Source organism: Labeo rohita, chromosome 9 (assembly GCF_022985175.1).
Source record: "Labeo rohita strain BAU-BD-2019 chromosome 9, IGBB_LRoh.1.0, whole genome shotgun sequence".
Lineage (NCBI taxonomy): Eukaryota > Metazoa > Chordata > Actinopteri > Cypriniformes > Cyprinidae > Labeo > Labeo rohita.
This window is the reverse complement of record NC_066877.1, coordinates 22809671-22836051: the sequence shown is the minus strand read 5'-3', so window position 1 is coordinate 22836051 and position 26381 is coordinate 22809671. Positions and strand designations below refer to the sequence as shown.

Genomic DNA, 26381 nt, shown 5'->3' with positions numbered 1-26381 from the left:
AGTAATGGTATATAATTATAGTATGTATGTATTTGTGATTAAGCTATAGCATGTGTGCATTTATACTGAATGTTTTTAGACTACCGTTTTTCATACAAATAGGCTACCTATAAAATCATGTAGTTATATTTTTACCATGGTATTGAGGTACCATTATGTGTGGTTTTAACTGTGTTTATCATGATTTAAAATGTATGCTTGCTACTATGAGAGACCATTGCTTAATTAAAAAAAAAAAAAACTGGGTCAGATTAAATTTAACCATATAAAACTGAGGTTGCTACAATTTTTTACAGATGTTACTGATTGATAATGAACTAAAATTTACCTCTGCATCCTCAAGCTACTATCAAATGTGCATTTCTAAGAGACAAAAAGTGTCTTTTTCTTCTTCTTCTTTTTCTTATTATTATTATCATTATCATACAACCCAAACCTGTTTCTTGATTTGAAACAATATAACTCATTAGAACATGCAGAAATATTTATTTTGTTAAGGAAAATTAATGGTCTGGTTTCTACAACTTTCACTGTGGAGCAAAAATCTGAATTTAAACTTGAAAAAATAAAGACTTGACATCTATCGTGATAAGTATCGATAACGACTGATATGAAAAAAAATTATTGTGATAATTTTATTGCCCATATCGCCCAGCCCTGTGTTTACTAAATCTTACAGTGTGCATTTTTGCATTCCCAATTCACAGGTCTGAGTGCCGCCAAACTTTTGGTGGAGAGCGGCCTGAATCCTGTGGTCCTGGAAGCCAGAAACCGTGTTGGTGGAAGAACCTACACTGTTCAGGTGAGATGCTCATCTGGAGCAAAAATTACTTCATTGTACAGCACTCGGTCTGCTTTTACATGTGTGATGAGAACATAAGTCTGTTGACTATAGTCTAGGGTTGTGTAATATGCATTGTCTATGATCATTGTTGTTGCTTTAACAACGTGCAACTTAACATTATTGAGTATTTATTGATTAAATGTAAGAGTTTGACCAAATGAAATGCATACATCTAATAAAGTTAGAAAAAAATGCCCCTGAAGTTAAAAACACCCTTTTTAACCTTGACTCATTTGGCTTAAGTCAGATGAAAACAGTCAAAACCGAGTTTCATGTCACCCAGTAGGACTCTACATGGAAGGGAATCTGCTGTCTTTGCATTCATATTCTAACAGTTCCTTTTTGTTTTTCCTTTTTTTGGTCTCAGCGTGGCTTGTAGAAATTGTTCATTGTCAATCTGACGCAAATTTTGTGTGCTTTCAGAATAAGGAGACCAAATGGGTGGATCTGGGAGGAGCGTACATTGGACCCACTCAAAACCGCATCCTGAGGATAGCCAAACAGTACGGTGTGAAAACATACAAAGTCAACGAGGAGGAGTCTCTGGTTCACTATGTGAAGGTAAACCTCAGCGAAGGCCTACACATGTAGCAGCTTAGACTTAATACCGAATCAAAAGCAAAGCATCTGCAAAATTCGAACAAGATTTTTCCCCTGCCTCAAAATCCAGCTCTCTTCACAGCCTCAGGCCAGAGCTTCGGCTAATAATACAGCCTTTTGTTTGAGCACACTCATGTCTTAATGCACAGGAAGTCTAGCAGCGCTAGCCCTGGTGCGCTCAGCTGAACAGGGCTGAATACAGAGTCCCTTCTTTACATTAGTGTGCTGCGCTCAAGTCTGGAGATGCTAATCACTGCCTGAAGGAAGTCTGTAATATGGTTTCAGATGCTTGGAGTGGGTAAGAAGGGCGGAACTCAAGAAACCAGCCTCCCCTCCTCCTGCCCCATATCCAATTTGAGTAGACGCATCACTGCCCTTAGCACATGCACGCTGCATGACCTTATTAGATTTGGCTGTAGATTCAGTGTCTTCTCTGCTCTGACCCTGCTATTACAAGGATAAATCACTGGATTCTTGGTAATGCTCTTTATCATGTGGGCTTTACTGCTTTCTGTGGTCATATTTCAGAAGAAAAATACAGGTTGTTTTAAAGGTATCATGGTAAATCAAAGGGGCTCTTGAGATGGAGAGCAGCACGCCGACAAGCTCACACATACTCAGGAAGGCGGTGTGCATGAAGGGAAAGGTCATAGTGGAGATTCATTGGAGTGTTCAGTGTAGATTATGTTAGGAAGGAAGTGGATTTTATTTCCCGTGGAAAATGCCTTTGGCATGTTTCCCATAATCCTTCACTTTGCCCAGCAGAGTAGTTAACTGTGTAACACCATACCATCACTTCTATACATTATCAGTGTAAATATTTGGTTAATGCTAGATATTTATAAGATTTAAAAGAAAATGTATAAGATTTGTAAGATTTAAAAGAAAATTTCTTATCATGATTATAGTGACCAAAATTATCTCAGTTATCAGTATTATCACAGTATTGTTAAATGTACTGGAAATGTTCAGAAAGTACTGACACATAAATCACTTCACCAAGTTTTATATTTAAAATCAACAAATAAAATGACTTTTTGTTTGCATAATCACTAAAACAACAACAGTAGCCTACTAATGATGTCCGGATTTTAAATGACAACGTGACTGACAACAGTTTAACTAATAGCATGTTCACATACCTAATGTAGATTTTCAAATAAACCTTTGAAAACGTTTCATAAAAAGATAAACCTCACATTTCAGCCTTTAAATAAAGAGAAGAGTCAAGTCAAAATGATAAATGATAATTGATAAATTATTAAACGTATTTTATCTGTTCCATAAATAATCTAGATAACTGAGTAGAATCCACTTAATCCACAGTCATATAATTATATCATATAAGTCATATAATTAATTCAATGGATCCAAATATTCATTATAACTCCCGATTTATGTTTCTGCCGGTGGGTGCCCAACCCCCAATTGCTTAGTGAAACGCACTGACTGCAAATACATTAGTTACCAAATAAAGCACACATTCTTTTGCACTTTACTAAATAAAATGAATAAATACCTGTTTATTCGCGCATACACAGGACAGTGTTTGAGGGCGCACACGTAATATCTGTGGAGGGCAGAGCCATAATCACTATATACATGGGAAAGGAGGCCAGCTGCAAGCCGAGAGATTCATGCTGGCACCTTCTCATACAGTAATGCATTCTTGACATTTACCATTAAAATAATGCCAAAAACGGCTTCAAATGAACTATGAAAACAAGAATTAAGTCGTAAAAGCTGCAATGAATTTCTTTCTACTTAAAATGAACGGACTATCTTGTGTTTTTCTGTGGGTGCTCGATTATTTCCGTGAGGATCAGCGCCTGTGCCCCTGTGCACTCTTTCAAAACATTTTAGTTTTTCCGCCGTCTTTTCACACAAAATGAAACTACTCCACATGCTGTGCTCAGATGAGACTGTTATTTAAAACTGTGCTTTATGCTGTACAGTATTGATTTGTCATCAGTTGTTCAAATCATGGTAATCGAATACGGTTTTAATGATAATTAAAATATGAAACGGTAATACTAACTGTGGGAAATTTTATCATGATTTATCGTCAAACCGGTTATCGTTACATCCCTAGTTCACTTCTAGAATACAAGTTTCCTGATAATTTACTGCCCCAAATGTCATCCAGGATGTTAATGTTTTTCGTTCTCAAAACGAAATTAAGATTTTTGAGGAAAACATCTCAGGATTTTTGTCTATAGTGGACTTCAATGGGAGCCAACAGGTTGAAGGTCCAAACTGCAGTTTCAGTGCAGCTTCGAAGGGCTCTACGTGATCCCAGCCAAGGAATAAAGGTCTTCAATTGGCCATTTTCTAAAAGAAAATATATATATATAAATAAAAAAATATATATATACTTGTCTTGCATTAGAGTGACTTCACGCATTACATAGCCACATAACTTAGGTGGAAGTACCGGCCAAGTGTTTATAAAACAAACATGCAAAGATTGTCAAATGCCCTTTACAAAAGGTAAAACAATGATGTCGGGCGATTTTGAAGTTGGAGGAAAAAATGAGATGGAGTTTTTCACTTCTACACTCTAAAAAATGCTGGGTTAAAAATAACACAACTTGGGTTATTTGGCAACCTAACGCTGGTTAAATATTGGACAGAACACATGATGCGTTATTTTGACCCAGGTGGTTGGGTTAAATGTTTTTGCCAAACATGCTGGGTTATTTTATTCAAGTCAACTATTGTTTAAAAAATATTATATTGCTGGCTTAAAATGGACTGGAAAGCACACACTTATAAAAACACACAGAATTACTAGAGGCAACAGCAATAATCAAAAGATAAACATTTATTATTAAGCAAGAACACATGGACAAAATACAAAAATTGAATTTATTTGGGTGAATACAGCATTGTTTACAATATTACATACATTTAAACTTATTTAAGAAACATTTTAGACAAAAAAGAGTCATAACATTTAAAAGTAGTATTTTAATTTTAGTGTATTCAGCCATTCCCTGTAATCCCTTTTTACCAAAATAGCACTAATTATCGTGCCAGTGTGTTGCCGAAATCTAAGCTAGTGAAGGGCTTCTGTTCGACAGGGTAACTGCAAACTTCAGACTGTGGCCTTGCCTTTCACTCATATCTGAAAGATGCCGTGAATGACTCTAAAACCTGCACATAAACAAACAGTACAGAGATTAGAGAACCTATTTTAATATCAAATTAAATTCAACAAATAAAATTTATTTACTTTATATGTTTCCATCATGCGAAGTGACCGCTGCTGACGCAGCTGACTGACAACTCATCCTTATGTTGCATTGCGTAAAATAATACAATTTACAGTACAGTAAAAGACGTTATAAATGAAATAAAACGTATACAAACCTTTATTTAACTGAAGAAGTGCATCAAATCAGTAGCGCTGAGAGCCACTCTCCTATAGAGGATTCAAAAAGCCCACTCTCTGACTATAACTCAGCAGCTGGTTTGTTTCATCAGAGACAGGCTTAACCCGGCGGTTGGGTAGAAAAAAATAACCCAGCATTAAAAATGACACAGCAGCTTAGTTACAGAAAAACTCTGCAGCATTTGGGTTTAATTAAATATTAGTTAAATATTTGGACCTTAAACCTGTTGGCTCCCACTGAAGTTCACTTGAAGTCCAGTTTTGTGAACTGAATCTAACAATCCGTTGAAAATATCAAGGCTCCATGGAATAATTAGGGACTTTTCACAAGATTTTAAGCTAATATTCACTTTTTGTATTCCACAGAAGAACATAAGGGTGAATAAATGATGACAGAATTTTTGATTTAACAGTGCCTAGAATACAGTGCCTCATATTCCTGCTGGAGTCATTTCTATAAAAATACAAACCCTTTAAAAAATTATCCTTGGTTCCCGTTCCTTGGTTCGTGCAGTTTGACAGCACAATCATTGTCAAAGTCAATGTCAAACCAGCTGTTCCGTAACACGTTTTGTCAGAATATACCCAAAGGGACTAATGCAGAAAGAGGCAGAACACCAGGAATAGGCTATGAAAACATGTAGGCTTATCTGATTGATTTTCAAGGCTTTATTTGTTGAAGAATGCATCAGCATGGTTTCAGACATCTGTAAGAGAGATGCTGTTTAGAGGCTCAATGGTACTACTTGAAAATAAAGGAAAGGCTCAGAGCTATGTTACATCGCATTTTCATTGGCTTCTTCATGCTGTCTTGCTATAGGCTGCTTTTTGGTACGTGTCATGATTTAAACAGAATGACTGCGAATGTGTCTGTCCTAATGATTAATGATGTGTGTGTTTGTGTTAGTGTATGTTCTAAAAGAGCCGTGCATCCCCTCTCTCCTCGTGCCATTATCTCCTGATCGGAGCATCCCTGTGGGTTACCATGGCAGCACTCCTCATCAAAAGACAATCGCTATCAGGATTGAGGGGACACACTGTCTTTCTCTCTGTCTCTCGCTCTCATGTTTTCTCACACCATGATGTCTGGCTCTGTCTTTGGGATCAGGGGCGTTTCCCTCTCATAACCAGATCGCTTCAGTCCACAGAGGCAGGAAATCAGGTTTTTAATGTTGAGATATGCAAATGTCACATCAGAGAGAATTTTTACTAGTGATTGACTTACTAATTAATAAAGCCAGTGTACATTTTCCAGCTAAAACTGTGGTCACATTTACCACTTTTCGGTGTATTTTGGCAGTAGAAATGCAGTAATTTTAATAGGAATCCACACAATCTGTGAATTGGCTTCAGTGTGAAAGGTTTCAGGTTAGTCATGGGGATTTACTGTGTTGAGCATCAGAAAGCTGCTTGTTTTTTTTTTTACAAAGCTACACTATTGAAAATTGACAAGCCTTTTTTGTGCGTGAAATTTTGCGAATGTGATTGTACTTTAAATGAAAATTCTGTCATTAATTACTCACCCTCATGTTGTTCCAAACCCGTAAGACCTTTGTTCATCTTTGGAAAACAAATTAAGATGTTTTCATAAAATTCATGAAAGCTTCATAAAATAATGGTTGAACCACTGATGTCACATGGACTATTTAAACTGTGTCTTTACTAACTTTCTTGGCCATAAAAATGTGTAAATTGCGTTGATGTCTATGCTGTCTAAAGCTCTCAGATTTTATCAAAAATATCTTAATTTGAGTTCTGAAGAGAAATGGGTTTGAAACAACATGAGGGTTAGTAATTAATGACAGGATTTTCATTTTTGGGTCAACTATCCTTTTAATTGTTACAGGTCACTAACACTAGTATACTTTGTCACTGAGGAATGAATGAATTAATCTTTATTGATCTGGTCTCTGTTGTTGACTTTAACAGCAGTTGCGTAATTCACCCCGGTAATTTTACCCTAGATCATCAGTGTTTTGCTGAACTGTGTCCGTTTTTCTATGTAGTTTTATGAACGAGACTCATAGAGTAGTTTTATCAGCCCCTCACGTAGTCAGTCAAATCTGCTGCTGCACACTTTGTTGAAAGTTTTACAACCGCTTTTATAGTATCACCTGTTACTCTGCAATCACGTATTGGCCTTGAGCCAGTATTAGCCAATAAGGGCGTTACAACGAGCAGACCATTTTATAATTAAGGTGAGCGTGCAGCCAAGGCGCCCGTGTAATCAGCTTTTCTATAGCTGTAATCCTAAAGGCCAGACCCAGTTTCCTCTGCCTCGTTCGTGAGTGCTCTTTCAGGCAGCCTTAGCTTATCAGTATGAGTATGATTGACCAGTTGTGCAAAGGCAGTGTTGTTAAAAATTAACTGCTTGTTGTACAGTGTTTGTATTACTGTGCATTTACATTAGTGGTTTCTGGGGAATACTATTAAACCACTCATGCTTATTGCATATTAATGTTGTTTAACTACTTGGAATTACGTAGTTATTGGTACTATTGCAATTAATTATAATGATATGCAATATGTGTATAGTTTTACTATTAATGCCAAAAGGTTGATATTTTCAAATGTAAAAATGCAGAATGTAATTTCTAAGCAACTAGCAGCGTTTCTAGGAATGGACAGTGTATCAGTACAGTATTGGTTATTGACATTAGACATTTTATCGTTAAATTTAAGAGTAATTATTCCATTATTTATAGTAAATATCCTTTTTATATATAAAGGTACAGTTGAAGTCAAAAGTTTACATACATCTTTGCAGAATCTGCAAAATGTAAATTATTTTACCAAAATAAGAGGGATCATACAAAATGCATGTTATTTTTTGTTTAGTACTGACCTGAATAAGATCTTTCACATAAAAGAAGTTTACATATACAGTACTGTGCAAAAGTTTTAGGCCAGTAGTATTTTCACCAGCCAAAAAATGGTTTAAAGTAAGTTATTCTTATTATTATTCTAAGTAAGTTATATCTTTTGCAGTAGTGTGTAAGTAAAAAATATCGGTTTACATTAATTATTAATTGTAATAATCTAGTGAGATTTTTGTTTGCACAAGGAGACAGCCAGTGCTCCACACTGATCTAATCTCATCATCATCCAGTCTTCCTGGAATGACATGAAGACACAGAACAAACTGAAACAGAGTAAATCCAGAAGAACTGTGGCAACATCTCCAAGATGCTTCAAGAGACCTACCTGCAAAGCTGCCTGAAAAATTTTGCGCAAGTGCACCTAGGGCAAAAGCTGCTGTAAACGCAAAGAATGGTCGCACCAAATGTTGATTTCATTTAGTTAATAAAAGGTAATTGATAAAGAAAATCTATTTATGACAGCATCCTCATTTTACAGCATTTTTACACAAGTGCCTAAAACGTTTAACAGTGCTGCAGCTTTGCAGGTAGGTTTCTTGAAGCATCCTGGAGACTTTTTCACAGTTCTTCTGGATTTAGTCTATCTGAGTTTGTTCTGTTTCTTCATGTCATTTCCAGACAGACTGGATGATGATGAGATCAGATCTCTGTGCAGAGCACTCGCTGTTGTCAGACTCCTTGTGCAAACAAAAATCTCACTGGATTATTACGATTAATGGCAAAATGAATGTTTGGAAATGTAATCTGATATTTCCTACTGACACACTACAGCAAAAGACTGACTTTAACTGACTTTAAACCATTTTTAGCTGATGAAAATACTAGTGGCCTGAGACTTTTGCACGTACTGTAGTCCACAAGAGAAAATAATAGTTGAATTTATAAAAATGACCCCGTTCAAAAATGTAATGTAAATGTTATGTAATAATCCACAACTGTGTTTTTTTGTTTAGTGATAGTTGTTCATAAGTCCCTTGTTTGTCCTGAACAGTTAAACTGCCTGCTGTTCATCAGAAAAATCCGTCAGGTCCCACAAATTTTTTTTTTTTTTTTTTTTTAACATTTTTGTCTATTTGATGCCTTTCCAACTGTATGATTTTGAGATCCATCTTTTCACACTGAGGACAACTGAGAGACTCATATGCAACTATTACAGAAGGTTCCAGAAGGAAACACAATGCATTAAGAGGTGGGGGGTGAAAACTTTTGATTTTTCTTATTTTGCCTAAATATTTTTTTTTTTTTTCATTTAGTACTGCCCTTCAGAAGCTACTTAAGTGTTTCCCAGAAGACAAAATAAGTTAAATTTACCCTGATATTCAAATTCAAAAAATTTCCACCCCCCGGCTCTTAATGCATTGTGTTCCTTCTGAAGCATCAGTGAGCATTTGAACCTTCCGTAATAGTTGTATATGAGTACCTCAGTTGTCCTCAGTGTGAAAAGATGGATCTCAAAACCATACAATCATTGTTGGAAAAGGTTCAAATAAACAAAAATGTTGAAAACCCCAAGAATTTGTGAGACCTGAAGGAATTTTCTGAAGAACAGCGTGCAGTTTAACTGCTCAGGACAAACAAAAGACTCATGAACAACTATCACTAAACTAAAAAACACAGCTGTGGATCATTCGGGTAAAAACACAGTATTAAGAATCAAGTGTATGTAAACTTTTGAACAGGGTAATTTTTATGAATTATATGTAAACATCCTTTATGTGAAAAATCTTCATCAGCTCAGTACTAAATATAAAAATAATATGCGTTTTGTATGATCCCTCTTATTTTGGTAATATAATTAACATTATGCAAGGTGCATGTAAACTTATGACCTCCACTGTACATTATAATGTTGCAATGCTTATTAAGTAGTGTAGGATTTTAATATCGGCCATTTATCAGTCGAATGAACATTTAATTAAACAATTGAAACCTTATCTGTATCGGCTAATATCTGTGCAAAAAATGCCAAAATATTGTGCACAAATGCGTATTTCTTCAAAAGAATATATTTTCTTTCTGTAAAAAGTCTATACTGCAACATATAGGCAAACAGAATGTTACTTTGAAGGATGATACATTTGCATTGGACAGGATGTGGTCCCATTTCATTGCTTGAAACTGAGGAGGTGGGCGGCAGCGTGGATATAAAGCGGTATGAGGTTATTGATAGTAGAGAGGCTTAGGTTCTGCTTTCTTGCTGAAAGGATATCATAAGAGATGCACTCCATCTCTCCACCTCAATTCTGTCGCCATGGGAACAGACCTGTTGCTGGATGCTGAGCGATCCAGTGTCCTCTCCCGCATTGGTCTGGCAGGCTCGCAAATGATATGGAAATGTCATGGTCCCTTATTTAGCTGAACGTGTTTTCCTGTAGTGTTAGTTGGCTTAGAAATACAAATGGGGAATTCACATTAAATTCTGAAAGAACTTTGTATATATGGCTTTCTAAAACTAAACTTCAGGCCAAGAAGACGATTACAGTAAGATAAATGAGTTCAAGTGACGTTAGAGAAATGCCATGCATGTGTCTCATCAGAAGATTATTTTACATTTAAAAATCGTGTAGAGTGTGGCACAAATGCAAAGGTCATGGTTTCTTGATTTTGATTGACAGGGAATTGACAGTTGCAATTTCTTTTTTTTTTTGGTCACATTTTGTCTTGTTCAGGGCGCCAGGTGAACCAGAACTCCCTGCTCAAAAAATAGGAGGATGGCGTCCCTGTGTCGAGTGTTTTGCGGTGGTTTGCCATTTGAAGTGTTCAATCATTTATCTGTCCTGCTAAGTGCATTCTAGTCCTACTCAAAAACCACTCTGGTTCCCTTCTGCAAGCAATAAAATGACAGAGTTTCCAACACTTTGTGCTGAAAATGCACAAATCACTATGACATGACAAATTGCTCTGAAGTGAACACTGGGCATCAAACCAAAGAGTGCGTGAGAATCCTTCTAGGTGACAGGTCTTTGATTTTGTCAGCAGTTTTGACTAGGTTGCCTCATTCAGTCCCACAGTAACCTTTAGCATGTTTTTTTAGCTGTCAATTCAGTGCCTTCTTTATCAGGGATTTCATTTCATTATCATTATGGCTTTAGCAATCATTAGTGGCTTTATGTTAAGAAAACAACATATTGAAATGCAGGACTTTATCTTTGATGTGCAGTTAAACATTAATCAATCAGCCCAACGGTGCTTATTTAAGAGCCCCACAGCAACAGAGCAATCCAGGTATGAAGTAATGTCTGCATATAGTTACCCCATTGGCCAGCTGCAAAGAATGATCATACTGACTAAGCGTTTCCACTACTGTGGGAAGCAAGCGATGTGTGAACAGCTTGTGTCATATAGCTGCTGTTTGCCAAAGACTAATATTGTCATTATCTGTGATTATGAATTTTTTTTTTTTTTTATTGTGAATTAGCGTTATCATTAGTGTCTATTTATAGATGCTTTATCATTACTGTAAATTCCACTCCAGCCTTCTAAATGAGCACATATATGTTTTTCCTGCTCTTAATGAAGAAGATTGTCACATTTTTATGTGCAAATCATTAAATCTCCCTGAGATTTGATAAGGTCGAGTTGCTTGTGATCTTCTGGTTATATTAATGCAACTGTAAAGGCTGTGAACAGAGGCCCTCCATTAAGTGATTTGATTCCAAGCCAGGCGAAATGCAGTTACGTATATTTTAGGCAGCAAAAACCATTTTCCATTCCAGACTGGTTACACTTCTAATGATAATGAGGTCATGATGGCTATGATAAAGACATTACGTCAACAATGACAAAATAATAATCACAATTTTCATTATTTGGTGATAAGGTAGTAGGTTTCTTACAGACACTGTTGTTTTAATTCCCAGGGCAAATCATATCCATTCAAGGGGGCTTTCCCACCAATGTGGAACCCTCTTGCCTACATGGACTACAACAACCTCTGGAGGACAATGGACAAGATGGGAATGGAGGTAAAGTCCATTTTTATTCAGAACCAACTTTGATTTTAAAAAAGTTCCATTAACTGTTCTCCTGCATACACGAGACTTACTTGCAATACTTATCAAATGCTGCCACAACACTGCTGCTGAATCCACATCACAAAAAAGACACTCAAACACATACAGTGCAATCTGATTCATAAATGAACGACTCTCATGAGTCAATTCATTGTAGTGAATCAAACACACAGAGTAAGACCAATATAGTCTGATATCCCAAACTCTGAAGTTGGTTCCTTTCAGTGAATTGAACACACACAGCACGACCAGTGTAGTCTGATTTCAGAACAATTACTCTAATGAGTCTATACTTTTTTGTGAGTCAAACGCAAAGTGCAACATGTGTAATTTGATTCTCAAATGAATGACTCTCATGAGTCGATTCATTGTAGTGAATCAGACACATACAGCGTGACCAGTATAATTTGATTGACTCTCAAGTTAGTTCTTTTTAGTGAATTGAACACACACAGCACAATCAGTGTAGTCTGATTTCTGAACAAATGACATGAATGAGTCTACTTTTTTGTGAGTCAAACACATACAGTGCAACATGTGTAATCTGATTCCCAAATGAATGACTTGAATGAGTTGATTCATTGTAGTGAATCAAACACATACAGCGTGATCAGTATAGTCTGATTTCTTGAATGACTCTCAAGTTAGTTCTTTTTAGTGAATTGAACAAACACAGCATAAGCAGTGTAGTCTGATTTCTGAACAAATGACTTGAATGAGTCTGTACTTTTTGTGAATGAAACGCATACAGTGCAACATGTGTAATCTGATTTGCAAATGAATGATTCTCATGAGTCGATTCATTGTAGTGAATCAAATACATACAGTGTGAACAGTATAGTCTGATTTCCCGAATGAGTGACTCTCGAGTTGGTTCTTTTTAGTAAATTGAAAACACACAGCATGACCAGTGTGATCTGATTTCTGAACAAATGACTCTAACGAGTCTGTACTTTTTGTGAATCAAACGTATACGGTGCAACACATGTAATCTGATTCCCAAATAAATGACTCTCATGAGTCGATTCATTGTAGTGAATCAGACACATACAGCATGACTAGTGTAATTTGACTTCCCAAACAAATGACTCTCAAGTCAATTCTTTTTAGTGAATTGAACACACACAGCACAATCAGTGTAGTCTGATTTCTGAACAAATGACTTGAATGAGTCTACTTTTTGTGAATCAAACACATACAGTGCAACACATGTAATCTGATTCCCAAATGAATCACTTGAATGAGTTGATTCATTGTAGTGAATCAAACACATACAAGCGTAATCAGTATAGTCTGATTTATTGAATGAATGACTCTCAAGTTAGTTCTTTGTAGTGAATTGAACAAACAGCATGACCAGTGTAGTCTAATTTCCCAAACAAATGACTCTCAAGTTGGTTCTTTTTAGTGAACTGAACAAACACAGCACGAGCAGTGTTGTCTGATTTCTGTACAAATGTTTCAAATTAATCTACTTTTTTGTAAATCAAACACATACAGTGCAACACATGTAATCTGATTCCCAAATGAGCGACTCTCGTGTGTCAATTCATTGTAGTGAATCAAACAAATACAGCGTGACCAGTATAGTCTGATTTTCCCAGTGAATGACTCTTGACTATGACTATGAAAAAGTATGTAAATATAAACACACCTTTTCCAAGAATTGTTACATTTATTTTTGAGTTAAATTCTTTCATAATTTGGCGATGTAGTTTCGTTCGGAACATTTGTTCCTTAAAAATAATGGAACTTTTAAGTAACCAGAATCAGAATTAATTCAAGCGAAATGTGCACTTTAGATTCCTAAAGAAGCTCCATGGAGAGCCCCTCATGCCGAAGAGTGGGACAAGATGACTATGCAGCAACTTCTTGACAAGATTTGCTGGACCAGGTACAGAGAAGGGACCAATTAAAATCAGGTATTGTTGTGACATATTTGATATTGACGGCCCATGGGTTTCTTGCAGAGCTGCTCGCCGCTTTGCCACTCTGTTCGTCAATGTGAACGTGACCTCCGAGCCCTATGAGGTGTCTGCTCTGTGGTTCCTTTGGTACGTCAAGCAGTGTGGAGGCACTATGAGAATCTTCTCTACCACCAACGGAGGCCAGGTAAGTCTTTATACAACAGATAAGCTAATATAAACTATAGGCCTATGTTTGTATACTATGTTATCTCGGTTGGTTGTTTCTCTGTCAAAGAGCAGAGTTAATTATATGCCAAACATATGAACTCCATGACATTAACATTTTCACAGCGTGTTTGTGCGTCTTTCTTTGGCTTTTTCACCGAACCAGTGCTTGTGTTTACAGTATAATTAACATCTGTGGGAGAACGAGAGAAAGGCAGGCTGAAGGAATGAGAGATGGAGGGCTTAGCGTCCTCACACAACAGCGTGTTTTTTGAAATATTGGCAGTCCAGGAAAGCAGGTGTTAGAAATAGTGATATAAATCAAGCTGTGGCTGTTCAATCCAATGTTCCTGCCAAGAGCAATAGTCATTGTCACTGTTCAGCCTGTACCCCTAATTTAGTTAACCACAGCTCTTAAAATGGGCCTTGTTGCAAGGCAAAAAATTGATGTTCTGTGGAAGAAAGAGACATGTTTTGCTATTATGAGTACAAAGGAAGGGTTACATAGGGTCTAAAAGGATAGTTCACCCAAAAATGAAAATTCATTCATTAATTACTCACTCTCATGTCCTTGCAAACCCACAAGTCCTTCAGTTAAGGAACAGCACTATTTTTGGTGAAATCAGAGAGCTCTTTGACCCTCCATAGACGGCAAGGGTACTACCACGGTCAAGGTAGAGAACCGTAGTAAGGACATTGTTAAAATAGTCCATGTGACATCAGTGGTTCAACCGTAATTTTACGAAGCTACGAGACTGCTTTTTGTGTGCAAAGAAAACAAAAATAACTTTATTCAACAATTTCTTCTCTTCCAGAACAACTATTGAGAAAACTACAATGATTATTTAAAATATGATTGTTTTTTATGTCTAAATGTCCAATAACTGATACATAGAACCAATTTTTTATTTTATTTTTCATTTTTGACACAATAACTAGATCATTACACTATATTTTATTGACCATTTTAGTATATTATTATTACTATTATTATTACTTTTACTTTTATTACTATTATTACTATTATTACTAAAAAAAAAAGATCACTTGGTGCCGTCTATTGGAAAACCCGATATTAAACATCAAAAAGTGTGAATACTAGTAAAACAACATTGGCCTAAAAACAAATTATAAGTAATTTCTAGTCATAATGTGTAAAGTATTCACGGTCAAGCCACTGTAATACTTATAGAGAAGTATATATTTAATTTGTTTATTAATCTATGAAGATTTTTTTTTTTTTTTTTTTTATTAGTTTATTATAATACATACTTCTCAAGAGAGGCTACCTTGTGTCATACCCATTCATTCCTGTGACACTGAACTGATTATGTAACATGCCGAAATAGTGGCCACTGTATCTGGGTCAAATTTATTGCAGGAGCCTTCTAGCAAATGTGTCCTCTGATAGTACACAAATAAATAACAGTTTTGTTTGTTAAATTGATACTAAACTGTCACTTCTTTTATCTTTATGGAATGACATTGTTAGTAAACAGTTACAGTCTGGTCTGTTTCTGTTCTTAAACCTGTTTTATATTCTTAATGTGTCTGATAAGGTATATGCACGGTGGCCAATATTATACAACTCTGTCAGAATTATATCTCTGAGAGACAGAGACACCTATTGGTGAATTAAAAAATTGCAGTCTTTGTTGAAATGTGACTTTATGTATGTGATTGTTAAACGGATCATATGTATTACATACAAGATCTAACTAAAGAATAAAAAACTGTTTTCTGCTGCCCCATATTTCAGGAGCGCAAGTTTGCCGGAGGTGCCAATCAAATCAGCGAGGCGATGGCGAGGGAGCTGGGTGACCGTGTGAAGCTGGGCAGACCTGTCTTTAGCATTGACCAGACTGGAGACCTGGTGGAGGTCAGGACAGTTAATGAGGAGATATACAAGGTGAGAATGTGCACAAAACTCTCCATGGCCGTGTCCTATTTGGCATGGCATACTTCTTACTGCATGGTTACAAAGTATATAGTGCCTGTTTATAATCAAAACATAGAATGCAAAATTTCAAGCACTGGCTTCAGTTATAACACATGTCCAGTTGTTGTCCAAGAAACTTAAATATTTATATATATATGTATCAGAGGTTGCATTAGACTTTAACATTGTCCGTCATGTTTGACTTTGTTTGACTTTGAATTCCGTCCTAATCTATTATTACCCATCATATTAATTTTCATATTTTAATTATAATAACACATTTAATTGCTTTTATTTTTGTTCACATTTTCATTTTTAATCATGGACCTATAGGACGATATAGGCTTATATATTTATTTTGAAGAGAACAGATGAACAGAGACTGTTCAACACCACACCCCTAGTGAAAGTTAAGGACAGTAAAATACTTTTCAATTTGAATAGATTTTTGAACCAATATAGATTCTTAAATCCCAGATGATCTTTTGGTCTGTGCTGATTTCAGTTGATGAATGAACGCCTCCCATACAATAAATCACAACAGGCTAAGCTTTGTGCTTTGTTATTTTTGATTCAGATTTTAAATTCTGTCCGTTTCATTAGGAAATTCAACCAATAAATACCATTTTGGCGCTCTTTAATGTGGCGTGATAGATCGTTGTAGCTTCTGGGTACTCGCCTGTGCGTAATCAAATGCATAGCAAAAGATTCGTGACAGTTTCGTTTTTGTTCTGGATCCATTGCATATATATGTATATATGACTGTCAAATCGTCATACAGACCCCAAAATTTTGAATGGTAGAGTATATATTAGATTTGTATTTAAAATTGTGTAAACTTTGGATTTACAATCAAATATAGAGCTAAAAATAGTAAGGTCAAGGCAGGGATATTGCATTGTGCTATACGCTTTTCCAGTCCAAGTAGCACTTCATATCCCGTATTTTGTGCACGCACACTAATGTGCATAATACACATAATACACATACTGCACAAATGGTAATATGGTAGTGTGCTAGCTTTTGAGTTTAGTAGCCAGGGATGAAGCTCCTTCTGAGTAGGCAGTATTTTACATTTCATGCTAAATCGGCTCATTTGAAGGACAAATGTCTCTCTTTGAAGTATGTATCACCATGTATGTGTGTAAGCTTGGTGGATTGTTATCAGCAAGCCGCTCTTCATCCCCCTGCCCTAGCCACATCCTCTTTCCTGTGCTGAAAGCTTATTAAAGGCTGCTGTAGAGCTGCTTAACCCTCTGGGGAGGAACAGTGGGGGCAAAACTGGAACCACTATATTCAACAATAAGTCCTTACATATATACACTACTGTTCAAAAGTTTAGGATTTGTAGGATTTCTCTTATGCAGACAAAGGCTGCATGAATTAATGAATTTTTATTCCTGATGATTTTTAGCAAACTTGTTGCATGCAATTATGAGTTCCACATTTCTGAGAGGTTTTGATATTGTAAATCTGTGTAAGCAAAATAAAACCCTTTTTGTTATATGCAAGGTAACAGAGACAGGTGTGATTTTAGTGAAATCCATCAGATAGAAGGGACATTTTAATGTGCGGCATTCCCAAAAGAATCACTTGGAGCAGCTTTAAATATGTTGTTAATGGGCACAGTTCTGGTGGTTTATGAGACTTCCGGTTCATTATCCGGTATAGGAAAATAATGAGACGGATAACAAAGTGCAGTAAATGGTAAGACTGTTTGCACTACAAACCAGTGTGCTCATAATTAAGATAATATACATGGTAAGACACACCAATTTGCAATATAAAGAAATAGCTGACGTGAATGAGACCGGAAGGCTGATCCATAAAATTTACAAATAGCTGTGCTTGCTCTTACAGGAAAACTTGACTATCTGAAATGATGATGTGTTCTTTAAGGATTTTTTTTATTTCTGTTCTTGTAGGCCAAATATGTTATACTTGCCATACCACCAGGGCTGAACTTGAAGATCCATTTCAACCCTGAACTGCCCCCTCTGAGGAACCAGCTCATTCATAGAGTACCCATGGGCTCAGTCATCAAATGCATGGTGTACTACAAAGAGAACTTCTGGAGGAAGAAGGGTCTGTACCACTTATCCAATTTCCATTACATAAACCACTTGAAAGCCAGTTATGAAAGAATCTTGGGACTGAAATGGCTGCATTGGGACTGCATTGATGTTATTGTAAACTAAAATGATTAAAAATCAGTTTTGTTGTTTGAAATAAAGCTGAAATTAAATATAAATATTAGATGTAAAACTTCAACTTGAATAAAATTTGTAATGTTGCATTGGGAACCTACTAAAAGAAATAGGTTGAGGTTGAAGTACCAAAATTACTAAAACTGAAATAAGTATAAATTAAATATATTGAAATATACATATACGTGACCCTGGACCACAAAACCAGTCATAAGGCGCACAGGTATGGGTCAAAATGATTGATTTTTCTGTTATGCCAAATATCATTAGGATATTAAGTAAAGATCGTGTTCCATGAAGAGATTTTGAAAATATTGTACCATAAATATATCAAAACTTAATTTTTGATTAGTAATATGCATTGCTAAGAACTTCATTTGGACAACTTCTAATTTTTTTTGCACCCTCAGTTTCCAGATTTTCAAATAGTTGTATCTAGGACAAATATTGTCCTATTATAACAAACCATACATCAATGGAAAGTTTAATTATTCAGCTTGTATTCAGCATGTATAAATCTCTATAAAGTATATAAAACTAGTAGACATGGCAAACGCACATAACAAAATGATGTAAGCTAAATTTAGGAAAATGAAAACTGAAGGTATAATAATTAAAGCTAATTTAAAATGTTAGTAAAGGGATAGTTCGGCCAAAAATTAAAATTTTGTCATTAATTACTCATCCTCATGTCATTCTAAACCGTAAGACCTTCGTTCATCTTTCTGACCCCGCGTAAACAGCAACGCAACTGACACGTTCAAGGCCCAAAAAAGTAGGAAGGAATCTATGACATTGGTGGTTCTACCATAATTTTGAGTTACGAACAAAAATAACGAATTTAGTCAACAATTTCTTCTCTTCCCTGTCAGTCTTCAACGCATGTTCGTGAGAGTACCACTAATGTCACATGGACTATTTTAACAATGTCCTTACTACCTTTCTGGGCCTTTAACATGTCAGTTGTGTTTCTGTCTATGCAGGGTCAGAAAGCTCTTGGATTTCATCAAAAATATCTTAAATTGTGTTCTGAAGATGAACAAAGGTCTTACAGGTTTGGAACGAGATGAGGATGAGTAATTAATGACCGAATTTTCATTTTTGAGTGAACTATCGCTTTAAAAACTATGTATATAAATAATACTAAACTATGTGTATGCTAACCTGGGCTGTTTTGTTTTTTCAGGATACTGTGGCACCATGGTGATCGAGGAGGAGGAAGCAGCAATTGGTCTTACTCTTGATGACACTAAGCCTGATGGGTCTGTGCCTGCTATAATGGGGTAAATAAAGCAAAGAGCTTTCTATCATAGAATGAACATAAACTACTAACAAAGTAGTTGAGATGCTTACGGTGACAGAACAGTAAACTGGCTCCTTTTCTTTACAGTTTCATCCTGGCACGAAAATCCAGGAAATTAGCAGGCCTGACGAAAGATGAGAGGTAGATATTTCTTTCTTTGTTTATATTGGTAAAGTGTCACAACACATGTGCACAGTTTGTGTTGAACTGATCATTCTTACCAGAATATTGTCAACCATTTCAGAAAGAAAAGGATCTGTGAGATTTATTCTCGTGTGCTCGGCTCAGAAGAAGCATTACATGTGAGTCTCCATGACCAGTAGTTATCCTTTAGTCTTTAGTCTTTAGTGATTTTTTTAAAATAATACTTTTTTATGCTTCATTTTAATGTCTGTCTCTTTTTTTAGCCTGTACACTATGAAGAGAAAAACTGGTGTGAGGAGGAGTACTCTGGCGGCTGCTACACTGCCTACTTCCCTCCTGGTATCATGACACAGTATGGCAGGTTAGTGCACTTCCGGATGGTAGCATTATGCTAGCCTGCTGATGGTAAACGAGGGCATGAGTTGACATGAGAAGTGATCATTTCTCTCTGTTTCAGGGTCCTGAGGGAGCCAGTGGGCAGGCTGTACTTTGCAGGAACTGAAACAGCCACAGAGTGGAGCGGTTACATGGAGGGGGCCGTGCAAGCTGGAGAGAGAGCCAGTAGAGAGGTGCGTTTTAACCAAATAAGGTTTAGTTACTAAGATCTAAGATTTAAAAAAAAATATTCTGCCCAAATTTCCTAATTCATTATTAGCATGTTCAATATGAATCCCACAGCAATGATGTCATTGCAATATAACTGAATTTTAACTGTTTTTATTTTTTGGTGTCTGTTTAACTGCATGTCACAATCTACTTCTTTTTGTGCATGTATTTATGCTTCATTTTCTATTTTCAACACATTTATTGATACTTTGATTGTTAAGTGTAATTATTATGTTGGACTATTTTATTAGCATAAGGCTTTGTTGTGTCTGTATTTGTATTTCAGTGACACTGTGAAATACTTTTACAGTTTAAAAAATGTTTTGTGTTTTAATGTTTTAAAATATAGTTTATTCCTGTGATGCAAAGCTGAATCATTTTAGCATCAATACTCCAGATTTCAGTGTCACACGATCCTTCAGAAATCATTCTTATTTGCTAAATAGCTGCTGCTTAATAAACATTTCTTATTATTATCATTTTATATTTTTTGGGATTTATTTTTGATATTTTGTGGAAACCCTTTTTTTAGGAATATTTGATGAATATAAAGTAAGAGAAAACAATTGTTTATAACTATAAATGTCTTTACACTTTCTTTGTCACTTTTGATCAATGTAATGTAACCTTGCTAAATATTACACAACCAGTCAAAAGGTTTTTGAAAGTTTGAAATATTTTTACTAATTAAAATAACTCTTTTCTATTTGAATATATTTGAAAATGTAATTTATTCCTGTGATTTTTTTTTAAAGCTGAATTTTTAACATCATTGTTCCAGTCACATGATCCTTCAGAAATAATATTCTGGTTTGTTGCTCAAAAACAGTCATTATTGTTGTTAGTATGTTGGAATCAGCTGAGTAGAATTTTTTTTCAGGTTTCTTTGATGAATAGAAAGTTCAGAAGAACAGCATTTATCTAAAATAGAACTCTTTGTTGACATTATACATGTCTTTATAATCACTTCTGATCTTTTGAATGGTATAGTTTATTATGTCACAAACGTTTTTATTTCAGATAAATGCTGATCTTTAAGATCTTTCTGTTCATTAAAGAATCCTGAAAAAATGTACTCAACTGTTTTAAATATTGCTAATAATAATAATAATATTAGAATGATGTTTAAAGGATTATGTGACACTGAAGACTGGAGTAATGATGCAGAAAATGTAGCTTTGATCATTTTAAAATCTATTCAAATAGAAAGCAGTTATTTTAAATAGTCTTTTTTAACAATATTACTGTTTTTGTTGTATTTTGGATCAAATAAATGCAGGGTTGGTGAGCAGAGAAAAGAACGTTAAAAATCCTACTGTTCAAAAACTTTTGACTGGTAGTGTACGTTGTATTAATATTTGTATTAAATTAAAAAAAAAAAAAACTTTACAGGAAGCTCTTCTAAACTAACATATACAGCACTTACTTGCCATCTGTTAATGGTCTTATATGTCAACTAAAGCACTTTTTGTTATTTACTCTAGATGGGAGCGTCTGCTAAATGCCTTAAATCTAAATGTTAATTGAAGTTTATGTCCGATTTTGAATATTGCCATCTGTTACTTGAAGGAAAAGCTTACTGTATGCTTCTTTCTTCCAGATTTTGTGTGCAATGGGAAAACTCCATGCGAGTCAGATTTGGCAGTCAGAGCCTGAATCATTGGTTAAATTGCACTTGTTTTCATTGAATCCATAAATATCAAAAAAGCATCTTTAGTTTTTGAACTCTAACTAATTCTGAACACTCTTCCTCAGGATGTCCCGGCCCAGCCGTTTGTCACCACATTTTGGGAAAGAAACTTGCCATCAGTTGGAGGATTCCTCAAGTTCATGGGCGTGTCCTCATTCCTGGCTCTGGCAACAGCGGCAGGAGTGGTCGCCTACAAGAAGGGGCTCCTCCCACATAGCTAAAGCCCCTCCCACTTTCAACAACCTGTTCTCTGTGAGCCGGCCTTGTGATTGTGGCACTCAATCACCTAATCACGGTCATAACACCGCCTGGGTATGTGGCCGAGTTTTGACACACAATTGCTCAGTCATTGTTAAAAATTAACCAAGTGATTATTATGGCATAATGAGTAGCTACTAATTGTTAATGTGGGAATTGCCCTGTCAGAGAGTTCACAAACTAGCCACATTAAAGGAAACCGAAGGTGTGACATTCCACAACCACTCATTGCGTGTGTGAGAGTGTGTATGTTTGTTCACCAGTCTTATCGATTACCTCTGCTAATTTCTGGTGCTGTTCTCAGGAACTCGTTAATTAACCTTCCAAAATATTGAAGTAACATTACAGCGATTAGATTAGCATTTAGCGATGCAGTTTATTTTACTCTATAAGACAGAATTTGAGAATATCTTCTCTACATCACAACACATCACAGAAGCCGTATTAGCTTCAGCACAATTCACTATATCATTCATGAGAGAAGCAGAGGCTGTTCATATCACAATCATTCTCCATTCTCAGCATACAATATTAAATGGCTTAATGTGTCTGATAGGATGATGAAGTGAAGTTTATTAGCATAGAGAGATGATTTGAAGGTTTCCCAGTGTTTAATGTCATTTCAAAAAGCTGCTGTGCGATTGAATCAGATGAAAGCATTTGAATGTACTTTTACATATTAGAGTTTTTCATGTAACAGACCAGTGTATACTTGAAATATGAATTTGTTTTTTGACATGCATTCTTTTCAAACATCCATTGTTTAACAATCCTCTAATGTAATTAAATGTTTTGTAGAATTGTAGACAAATTGTAGACAAATTGTAGACAATTTATAGACAAATTGTAGACAGTTTGTAGACAAATATAAAGGCTTTCCCAGTTTATCGAAATGGTTTAATAGGGGTTTTTTTCTCTTTTTTTTCCCATCTACCAACCTTGGATAGATAAATAGATAAATAGACAGATAGATAGACAGATAGATAGATAGATAGATAGATAGATAGATAGATAGATAGATAGATAGATACAGTGGAAAAGTGTACCTTCCTTCACCGTGTAGCAGTAACCTGTGCAATATTATTTACAGAACAATTATAACATTATGTATGGTGATTCATTAAAGTTTATCAGATTGTTATGGTCTTCAGTTATTTAATTATATCTAGCAAATATATACACTGCAGTTCAAAAATTTGAGATCTGTAAGATTTTTAATGTTTTTTTAAAGACGTTTCTTATGCTCATTAAGGCTTCTTTTATTTGATCAAAAATACAGAAAAAAGTAATACTGTGAAATATTACAATGTAAAATAACATTTTTCTATTTTAATATACATTCAAATCTAATTTATTTCTGTGATCACAGCTGAATTGTCAGCATCATTACTGCAGTATTCAGTGTCACATGGTTGCCAGATTTTCACAACAAAACCCACCCAATTGCTACTCAAAAGAATTAGATATTTTGCATTTCAAAGGGGGGTTCCCCAGTAAAAATTCGCATTCTGGGAGGTAAAACATCACATTATTGGGGTCCCTTCAACCCATGGACATGAAAAACAACCTGCAGCAACGGTGTTAAAGTAGCCCGATTCTGCTGGAAAACCATGGACTTGGCAACACTGGTGACATGATCTTTCAGAAATTATTTTAATATGCTGATTTATTATCAATGTTGAAAGTAGTTGCTGTAGTAGCTGCTTAATATTTTTGGAGCCTTTTTTTCAGGATTCTTTGATAAATAAAATGTTAAAAAAAGAACAGCATTTATTTAAAATAGTGTTTTTATGAACAATATACACCACTGTTTAAAAGTTTGGGGTCAGTAAATTTTTCTTCTTTTTTTTTTTTGAAAGAAATTAATACTTTTATTTAGGTTGTTAAATTGTTAAAAATTGTTAAAAGGATGTTAAATTGATAAAAAGTGATAGCAAAGACCTATATTGTTAGAAAAGATTTATATTTTGAATAAATGCTGTTCTTTTTAACTTTTTATTCATCAAAGAATCCTGATAAAAGTGTCACCGCTTTGCATCACAGGAATAAATTATATTTTTAAAGTATATTAAAATAGAAACCATTGTTTTAGATTGTAATAATATCTCGCAATATTACATTTTTTTTCTGTATTTTTGATCAGATAAATGCAGCCTTGATGAGCATAGAAGACTAGTTTAAAAAACATTAAATGTCTTACTGATCCCAAACTTTTGAACGGTGTTATGAAATGCATAGTTCATTGTCTAAAATTGCAATTATTGAAAAGGAGGTGATGCAGCCCCAGGCAGATTTGAAAATAAAATGTATTAAGTGTGTAAACCCGAAGTGTGTAAATTTTGTTGTTCCAAAGATGCGTTGTAACTGTTGTTTGTGGTGCCTTAATCTGATGTAGTATTCCTCATTTCTCAAGTGCCTCTGTGCTGATGAACTCCTCCAGTCTTGAACATTGTCCTTGGGTCAGTCACTGGCTGCTTTAGGTGATGCTTTCTAAAAACAAGATTCATTTACAAGAGTTAGAACCAGAAATGCATTGCAGAAATCTGCACTGATCTGCTCTAGTCTTCAGCATAAAATGAAAAGCTATCACAACTGCATCCTTAAGAAGCCACAGATGACCCAGGACTGACAGAATCAGAGGCAAAGCCACTCCTGACTGTTGACTATAATGTTTGATAAGAAAGCTTTCTATCTGTGACCTATATCTTGGATAGAGTCTGGTCCACTGTGAACTTAGTAATGACGTGGTGACACTTTTGTCCTGACATGTTGTATTTGCTGTAACTCCTCCACCTGGTGTGCTAGTGAATTGTGCCTCTGTGTGTGTGTGTGTGCTGCTAATGCTTTTCCGAAACCACATAACATGGCCCTGTTTACCAGATCTGTCGTCGTCCGCTCCAGTTTGCATAGCTGCCCTGCTATGATCAGGCCCTTTTGTCTGATTTTTTGTGCATATCACAGTGTCCAATGGTCTAGTCTTGTAATTGCATTATTTGATCTCTTTGTACAAATTCAACGACTAAGCTGATAATAAAAGTGTGTTACCACCAGACCCTGCATATGCCGTTCTTTTGTTATCAGTGCACATACAATGCTCTCATCAGAATTACTCCCTTTTAAAGTCACAAGATTCTTGATTAGCATGACGTCCTCCATCAGGGAAGAAAGCGGATGAGGATCTTTCAGCAGAGATGAGCTCATTTGAGCCACAGCAGGACATGAACTGCCTCAGCCACTGATTTAAGATCCTTAATAACTGTAAATAACTAGATAGATAGATGGACAGACGGACAGCGACAGATAGACAGATATTTAGATAGATGAACGGACAGACAGACAGATGTATGGATGGAAGGGAAGACAGACGAACAGACAGAGATAGATACACAGAGACAGAAGGACGAAGAGACAGATAGCTAGATGGATGGACGGACAAACGGATAGAAGGATGGACAGACATATGGATGGATGGACGAACGAACAGACAGACAGATGGACGGACAGATGTATGAATGGAGGGACAGATAGATAGACGTATGGATGGATGGATAGACGGACAGACAGACAGACAAATGGATGGACAGACAGATTAGAAGGATGGACACAAAGATAGATGAATGGACGGACGGACAGATGTATGAATAGATGGATGGATGGAGGAACAGATAGATAGAAGTATGGATGGACAGACGGACAGATAAGTAGATAGATAGACGGATGGACAGATAGATAAATAGATGATGGATGGATAGATAGAAGGATGGACGGACGGACGGAGGGACAGATGTATGAATGGATGGACGATGGAGGGACAGATACATAGACGTATGGATGGACGAACGGACAGACAAGTAGATAGATAGAAGGATGGACAAACAAACAGACCGATGATGGACGGACAGATGATAGATAGATAGATAGATAGATAGAAGGATGGACGGACAGACAGATGTATGAATGGATGGACGGATGGAGGGACAGATAAATAGACATATGAATGGACGAACGGACAGACAAGTAGATAGATGATGGATGGACAAACAGATAGACAGATGATGGACGGAAAGATGATAGATAGATAGACGGATGTGCGGATGGATTTACGTACGGACGGACGGACAGACAAGTAGATAGATAGACGGATGGACAAATAGATAAATAGATGATGGATGGATAGATAGATAGAAGGATGGACGGACGGACGGACAGATGTATGAATGGATAGACGGATGGAGGGACAGATACATAGATGTATGGATGGACGAACGGACAGACAAGTAGATAGACGGATGGACAGATAGACAGATGATAGATGGATGGACAAACAGACGGACAGATGATAGATAGATAGACGGACGTATGAATGGACGAA

At 35.9% G+C, this 26381-nt stretch overlaps 1 protein-coding gene across 1 annotated transcript in view; it reads left to right on the top strand.

Moving 5' to 3' along the window:
- Positions 1 to 25061, top strand: part of mao (monoamine oxidase) — a 46929-nt gene extending 21868 nt beyond the window's left edge. Inside the window, exons 2-15 of the mRNA XM_051119215.1 lie at positions 708 to 802; positions 1268 to 1405; positions 11578 to 11682; positions 13533 to 13624; positions 13701 to 13842; positions 15622 to 15771; positions 17727 to 17886; positions 19195 to 19291; positions 19399 to 19452; positions 19556 to 19613; positions 19719 to 19816; positions 19913 to 20024; positions 21662 to 21724; positions 21817 to 25061. Coding sequence (XP_050975172.1) covers positions 708 to 802; positions 1268 to 1405; positions 11578 to 11682; positions 13533 to 13624; positions 13701 to 13842; positions 15622 to 15771; positions 17727 to 17886; positions 19195 to 19291; positions 19399 to 19452; positions 19556 to 19613; positions 19719 to 19816; positions 19913 to 20024; positions 21662 to 21724; positions 21817 to 21972 — 1520 coding nt within the window. The 3' untranslated portion in view covers positions 21973 to 25061. The remainder of the gene's footprint in view (positions 1 to 707; positions 803 to 1267; positions 1406 to 11577; positions 11683 to 13532; positions 13625 to 13700; positions 13843 to 15621; positions 15772 to 17726; positions 17887 to 19194; positions 19292 to 19398; positions 19453 to 19555; positions 19614 to 19718; positions 19817 to 19912; positions 20025 to 21661; positions 21725 to 21816) is intronic.
- The last annotated feature ends 1320 nt before the right edge of the window (positions 25062 to 26381 follow it).